This window comes from Beta vulgaris, chromosome 5 (assembly GCF_026745355.1).
Source record: "Beta vulgaris subsp. vulgaris cultivar EL10 chromosome 5, EL10.2, whole genome shotgun sequence".
Classification (NCBI taxonomy): Eukaryota; Viridiplantae; Streptophyta; class Magnoliopsida; order Caryophyllales; family Amaranthaceae; genus Beta; species Beta vulgaris.
The window spans coordinates 2,807,096-2,814,914 of NC_079206.1; the positions used below are offsets into that span (position 1 = coordinate 2,807,096).

At 35.4% G+C, this 7,819-nt stretch overlaps 1 protein-coding gene across 1 annotated transcript; it reads left to right on the top strand.

Annotated features, from left to right (window-relative positions):
- The first annotated feature begins 273 nt into the window (after positions 1-273).
- Positions 274-2,098, top strand: LOC104892197 (umecyanin). The gene is made up of 2 exons (XM_010678048.3): positions 274-451; positions 1,737-2,098. The coding sequence occupies exons 1-2, from the start codon at positions 274-276 to the stop codon at positions 2,096-2,098; spliced, it is 540 nt and encodes a 179-aa protein (XP_010676350.2).
- Positions 2,099-7,819: the final 5,721 nt, after the last annotated feature.

Sequence of the window (7,819 nt, forward strand, 5' to 3'; positions counted from 1 at the left end):
AACTAGTTATAAACATGTATTCTAATAATAGCAAAAAGCTTAATTAAAGATAACCTCAAATGCATGCCTTTTAATCCTAATCTTATGTTGATAATTAAGCTGTATAAAAAGCACAACCATCACATTTTAACACAGAACTAATCCCCCCATATTTATATTACCTCATTTTTACTAAAATTTGGTATAAAAGTCAACCTGGTAAAGGCTTTTGAGGATTATAAAGGCTTTTATACAGGTTGAAAATAAAAATAAGAAAAATTGCTGGTGGAAAATATGGCTGTAATACGCATCGCATTGCCGTTGGTAGTTGTAATGTGCTGCGTTTTGCTGCAATCTACCAGCGCATTGATTCATGTTGTTGGAGGAACTGCAGGTTGGGGAGTTCCCCCTAACGCCACCTTCTATACGGATTGGGCTAAGCCTAGAACTTTTGGTGCTGGTGACAAATTAGGTCAGTTTTTTCTAAAAAAAGATTTTAGTATTTTTGTGTGAGATTTTTTTTTTATAAAATAGTTTTGAGTTTGGGTTTTAGATTGATTTTTAATGTCATGAATTGTAAATCTTGGTTTAATTTGCACATTTGGTTTATATCAACACCTTAGGATGCATGTGTTCTTTTCAATATAATTTTTTTGTGTGTAAAGAGAGCCACAAGGATAAATAATGTAAACGGGATTAGATCCCAGGTCATATGCACCATCTCTCCGGACTTTAACCAACTAAGCTAATTGACATCAATCTTGTTAGTCGAGTAGTTCGTGAATGATAAAAAATGAGAAAATATGTATCGCGTTGTGGCCCCTAAAGCTTGCCTCATTTTTCATTTGGTGATTTAAAAATTAGGTTAAATAGAAAGATGATGAAACTTGTTTATATGAAGTTTTATTTTCTTGAAAACCATAACACCAAATGCATAAGCAATCCATGAATTTATGGAAGAAGAATGAAGTATGTTTGTTTGGTAATATTATTTCTTACCTTGAATCTGTTTTGCCACTTAGAATGGTCAATTTAAGAGAGTGCAAATACAAAAACATTGTGACAAACTCAAAAAAATTCCACCTATATATGTTCCTATTTTCATATCTAATAGTCATTGTTAATTAGCTAGGGAGAGCTTACCTATATATATGAAATGATTTTATTTGTAAATCTTTTAGCAAATTTTTCATTGGAACCTTTTTTAGGATGAACTTTTTGTTTCTTTGATGTGGCTTTATGTATATCAGAGGCTCGTAGTAATTATATTATGAACCAATTTACAAGGCCTTCTCCAAATAATTACTCCCTCTGATTTTTCTAGAACATTTTGCTATTTAGGGGTTAAAAAAATGGAGGGAGTATATGATAAGAAATTAGAAAACGAGACTAAATTTTCCTATGTGAAAGAAGACAACAAAATTAGATTGATCGATTATATATTGTGAAATGTGATCATATACAATCCTTCACAAATGAAATCAATTTCTTCTCATGTGTTTCTTTATTTTTTATTTTTTTTATACGGGACATTAAGCTTAAAGCTGCATCCTTTTATTGGTGTTTTCTTTTAAAGGTGAATCGTCAACAAGTTCAGCGAGCGCATGATAAAGCACAGATTTGTGCTAGAACTTGTTTGCAATTCACTTCATAAATGTCTTAGTTTTTATTGTTGTTTCCCCTTTCGTCAAAAAACAATTATTCATGGGACAATGACAATCATAATAACAATGAAAAATTGCATGGAAATATTGCAGTGTTTCCATACAGGGTAGGAGCACACAACGTTCTACAAGTAAATAAACCAGACTTTGACAAATGTGGTCATGACAATGTGGTAAACATGTTCTACAAGGGTCCAACAGTTTTTCAGCTCAATGCCACCGGTGACTACTACTTCTATAGTGGCATTGGTACCCATTGCGAGCTCGGTCAGAAGCTCCACGTCCATGTTGTCCCCGGCCGCGGTTACTCCGGCCGCGGGACACGCTTCCTCGAGGTTGTTGTCCATGCTCTTGCACCTTCTGCTCCTCACAACTCTGCCCCTACTACTACTACTACTGCCCTACCATTCTTGGGCTTGTTCTCTTGTTTCTTGTTGGTTGTGCTACTTATATGATCACCAAATTTAAAGTATAATGATGATCCAAAATCATGCTTTTTTTTTTCTTTTGTCTAGTAGATTTTGTGTAATTTTATTGTTAATGATCTAAGGACTGTAATTCTAGGTTTGATACAATGATAACATTTTTTCAAGGAAAGAAAAACTACGTACAGTTTTAATATTTGATGTATCAATTAGTCAATATTTTTTGTTATGAAATTAAGTGTAGATCAATGTGTGTATAATTTGTTATGTGAACCCAATAAGTCGAACTTTCGTAGACTGGCATGGTTGTGGGCTGGGCTTATGTATTACTAAGGACGGGAAGGTTGGAACTTAAAATGCTTAAGGGTTGAAGGCCTTGAAGTAAATACCCTTTTCGAGAATAAGTAGTACTTCTTCCGTTTCATAATAAGTGAAACACTTCTCTCTTTTATGTGAGAGCTTTTTTTAGAGAAGTGTTTCACTTATTATGAAACGGAGGAAGTATTTTTTTTATACTCCCTCCGTTCTTTTTTTAGATGTAACATGTTGACTTTGATATTATTTATCCACCTCATCCATTTGACCATCAATAGTCATTTATATATAAGAAAAAATATAGTTGTGTGGGATGTTGTTGTATTTGTTTTGACATACACTTTTCAAATACGTATTTCTTATCATTTTTAAATTTATAAAATAGAGATATTGTGGATCAAAGTTGTGTCTTGGCAAATGTGAAACGTCAAATGTTACATCTATTTTAAAACGGAGGAAGTATATATTGGTATGTTCTTTATTCAGTTGGTGGAGTCATCAAGCGAAGACTCAAGATTTACCGGCTTATTTATGCTAGATTGGACTCAAAGTTGTTAAAATCAAGATTCTAGTTTGAATAAAAAACGACCTATAGAATTGAATCGTAAAATTGAATCGTAAATGTATAATCAAGATATTGCACTCAATTTTCATTGGAAAAAAAAAAGTTGTTCACCCACTATATTGGCAATAACTAACAATATATATCTATTATTTGCTTTGTTAGCATGATTTACATTTGCGAGGTTTTAGCTAGTCAAAAGAAATGTTAGAATCGTCTATCATATTTGAATGGTAAAATCATAAGATTTTAAGATTTGAATCGCGATTTTAAGATTTGAATCGCGATTTTAAGATTTGAATCGCGATTTTAATAATTTTGATTGAACCTTTAGAGTGTTAGAACAAGACAGTGAATAAGGGTCTCAAAGATGATCTTCTAAGCGTGATTGCACTTTTTTAAAAGTAATATTCTGACCCTACACTTGAACACGGGTTGCGCATACTCTCAAGATACAAATAAAAACAACAATATTCACGCTCACTAATCACTATGAACACTATCAAATGTGAACAAATGTGTTGTGATATCTGAGATGTACTTGAAAACTGATTTTGAGAAACTTCTAAATCTTGTGCGAAGAAGAGAATATGTGTTTTTCACTCTTAACATTCATATATGGGAAGTTCTCATGAAGTACTACATATAGTAAATGCTAGGAAACCGCAATTCTATCAACAAATCAAAAAATAACCGTAGAAAAATTAAAATGTCGCATCACGACACCCGACTACTACCCCAATAGAGCTTGAGCTCCAACGCATGGCGGACACTCCATGTCTGCATAAACACATTTGCTTGATCTCGCGATCCAAAGCAAATGCTCTGTCATTAAATCGACACTCCCATTCTAGCAAATCTACATCCTTTACGACATCTTATCCAAGCGAGTCAAACTAACGTGCCATTAATCAAATCACACAAATACTCTAAATCTCCAACATAGCGTGCCATGTGCCACCACTAACTCGCGGCCAATTACAGTTCTCCATGTGTCATCTTAATTTAAGAACCAATTTATAGGACGGTTTAACCATAATAAAACTGTCCTATTAGTAAACACCATTTAAAAGTATATAAACATCCTAAACAAACACAAATACCCTGTAAAAACAATATTCATACTTTAGACGTCATAGAAGGGGATCTTTGAAAACACTCCTTGAAGGCCAAAACTCGACACTGCACTTTGTTAGTCCCATTGCTCCACCGAAACCCCCTTTACTTGGTGAATGCCATTTTTATGTTGTGGAAAACACATTAATTTATCGATCGCAAGACATGAGCAACTTTTTTCTTATAAGGGGTAGTTCCTTAACATAGATGTGGAGCCATAACTTTAATATCTTACACTAAGTTATTGTAAATTCCGTTTACTTAAGACTTGCATTTATTGTTGAACCTTGTTTTTTTTTTTTTCAATTTTAACAAACTTATTAAGGAGACACTAAGAAATTGACAATCCAATTAATGTAGATACCGTGAAGGAAAAAATAAGGAACATACTGACGGTTCGTTTGGTAGTCGTTAATAAATTGCGGTAATTAAAATCTCCATGGGCAAGCAATCTCACCCCTAAACTTGTATTTTCGTCTCCAAAGAGAAGCATTTTTCACTACTACTTAGAGGTGATCAAACATGGCCCGGCCCGCTGGCCCGGCCCGGCCCGGCCCGTTTTTGGGCCGGGTTTGGGCAGAATTTTTCGGGCCCGGCCCGGTCATTTTTTTTTTTTTTTGGGCGGGCTTTGGGCAAGCTAAAAACGACTTTTTAGTCTATTTTTTGGCCCGGCCCGTTTTGGCCCGCAAAAGCCCGCTAAGCCCGGCCCGAAATAGCGGGCTTTGGACACAAAAATTCGGCCCGAATTTAGGCCCGGCCCGGCCCGGCCCGGCCAATGGGCAAATTTTTTGGCCGCGGCCCGGCCCGAACCCGGCCCGGCCCGGCCCATGATCACCTCTACTACTACTCATTACCACCTACAAGGTGGTATTGGATAGGAATAAATATTCAAGAAGGAAAGTGGACACTTTAGGATAAATTAGCATTATCATGGGAATGAACAATGATATTTTTCACAAATTTACGCACAAATTCATTCTCATTACCACCATTTATGACCAACTACCAAACGGGTTGTGAAGGCATGGCATTATGGGCATGGAAACTTATGCTTCCATTTAAAGTTTTGATCTTTCAGTTGCTATTCTTATTATTATGGTTATTATTTTTCTTATCACTACTTATTTGTTCCAACAAATTATGCTGGTTTATGATGCCGATTTCCAACACAAATCCACTCCAAAAAAATGAGCAAGTGTTCAATGGTTTCTGGCACAATTCCACCTGCAGCTAGCCTGCCATACTGCACTTGATAGAGAAAAAAACGTGACATATCCTTTTTTAAATTTAGTTTGACTTAGTATAGAAATTTTTATCTGATCTGAATCATGAATTTCTTTCCTATATCTGAAAGTGGCTCCATATATTGCCCAGAATCCTAGGGAAATAAAATTACCTCTAATTTCATCTAGCTGCCAATAATTTTATCATGGTTCACAGCAGGATAAAAAGATTGAATACAGTGTAGTGTACTTCTTCTGCTTTTATTTATTTGCTACATTTTTCAAAAAGGGTTAATTTTTTTTATTTGCTACATTTCCTTATTAGGAGACTTGGCCCACCAAAAAGTAATAGTATCATATTTGTTTCCCCTCTTCTTCCACCAAAAAGTACTACTTTTCCCCCTTTTCCAACCTATTTAATGCTAAAGGTATAAAAAAGTACACTCAAAAAGAATGAAATTGACATCTCCTAAATTCTTGTGTAAACCAAAATGTAGCAAATAAATAAAAGCGGAGGGAGTATATTCAAGCACAGTAATGCACTAAATAGTCATCATGGTATTTGTGGTTCATCCCTTTGTTTACGAGGAGATGACATCCAATTACCACCAAAGCATAGGTCATACGAGACATAGAACAATTAAGATGCACCTATTAGGAGTGGCAAATTGCTCAATTGGTATGAGTTTGATATGTCATCAATTCATATTTAAAAAAATGGACTAGATTATCTTGTTCGTTTTGATTTTATTCGAGTTGTTTCATATTTAGATCTATTGTCAATGAGTTTATTGTAACTTTTACAATTTTAGGTATTGTTTTGTGTTGGACCACCTTGTTCAATTCAGAATCGAGTCATATGTTCAAACTATTGTTAATAATTTATTGTTAGTTTTTTTTTCAATATTAGTTACGTTAAATTTCAAAATCAATCTCGACTCAGTTATTTTTAAATCATTTCAGAAGTATTATTTAGGAATGATTTAACAAGATTAGGTTACGTACCACGTACCTATTAGCTTACTACTTCCTCCATCCATTTATGTACAATAACAAGCTACACTAGCTAGTTGACCTTGCAAAGTCTCCAAGCGAGTCATGTTAACCTACTCAACCTCCTAATGAAGTATTTTCCAAAGACAATGACACATCAAACTAAATGCATTTACCCCTACTTAGCAAATTGGGATAATTTCATCATATCAAATGAATTAATGGTTCCCAAACATGTCCTTAAATTGAATAGAACCTTAATTAGAAAAATATCAATTTCATTGATACCGAGAACGTGGTACGTGGCTAAACGCGCCCTGGAACGTGAAACGTGGTACGTAGTCTAGGAGTCCATCTGATCTACTCTAAAGGCCGCGTTCCGCGTTCCGCGTTCCTGTTTTCTTAACACGTTCTGGAACATTCTGCGTTCCATGTAACAATGATCTATTTTACCCCTACTTATACATGGTGTAATCATCTCTCAATCCCGGCCAAACATTGCTATAATTAGCATGTTTCCAATTCTACCATAACTTGGCCTACAAGAATATATATAATTTGGAGATACATTCATTTATTGCAAAGCAAGAAGCAAAGGGCAGTCAAATGAATGGGATGTGGTACATTTGGTGAGCAGGAACATAAGAATCACATAATATATGTGAGTAATGTAAATACGGCAGGTACAAGATAACAAGATGCATGAAATCTGATTGTATCAAATCAAAGGAATAATGAGAGCAGAAGAAAGAAGGATGGAAAATCAATCCCATTTCCTCTGTAATATCGTTGTCGGTAGGTAAACTATAAAGGACCCCCTTATTTGTGGGGCCCTACTTAAACTTTTTGCCCCCATTCACACCCTCCTGCATGCACTCTTTGTTCTACAGTACTTGGAGTTTGGAGTAGTACTCAATAGTACTTGAAGAATCAAGAGCAACCGGAGATGTAAGTAAGCCCCGACACTCTTGATCACTAGCTGGGGCCGTCGGCATATATAGGGCGTGCCAGCCCATAGGTCGCAACAGTGGGCCTCAGTCGCCTCGGACTACACTCATACTAGAGCCAAAAAAGATTCATGTGTCTGTCAAAAAAAAAAAAAAAAAAAAGATTCCTGTCGTGTCAAATTGATGCTAAATTTTTAAAAGACGATCCATATATTCTTGTTGTCTATTTAGGAACACTGTAAGAGATGGGTGAATTGTAGACTTGTAGTGATGATAGGAATTATGAATATTTTATTGCAGAATTAAGGAAACAATCCAAAGACACTAGAGATTTGCGAGAAAAACTTTCTGAGACCTAACAAATATCAAAAACCTCCACCACAAGGGAATTTAGACTTATCCCTTTCACTAATGGTAGGCTAACCCCTATGTACAACATATTACACTTGACTCGCCAGTCATGTTCCCCTCGTGTTCCTGTAAAAACACCAATACTAACGTTTGTTCCCACAACTGTTGTTCTTCTCTTAACTTTACTCAAAGTCCTTTCTCTTGCTTCACTTAAAGCTCACTCAATACAGGGTTTCACTCAAAA

What these genes read in the sequence shown, in the direction of transcription:
- LOC104892197 (XM_010678048.3), top strand. Translation starts at nt 274, where the DNA reads ATGGCTGTAATACGCATCGCATTGCCGTTGGTAGTTGTAATGTGCTGC. An exon ending in TGGTGCTGGTGACAAATTAG is followed by an intron (nt 452 to 1,736) that starts GTCAGTTTTTTC and finishes GAAATATTGCAG; the next exon opens with TGTTTCCATACAGGGTAGGA.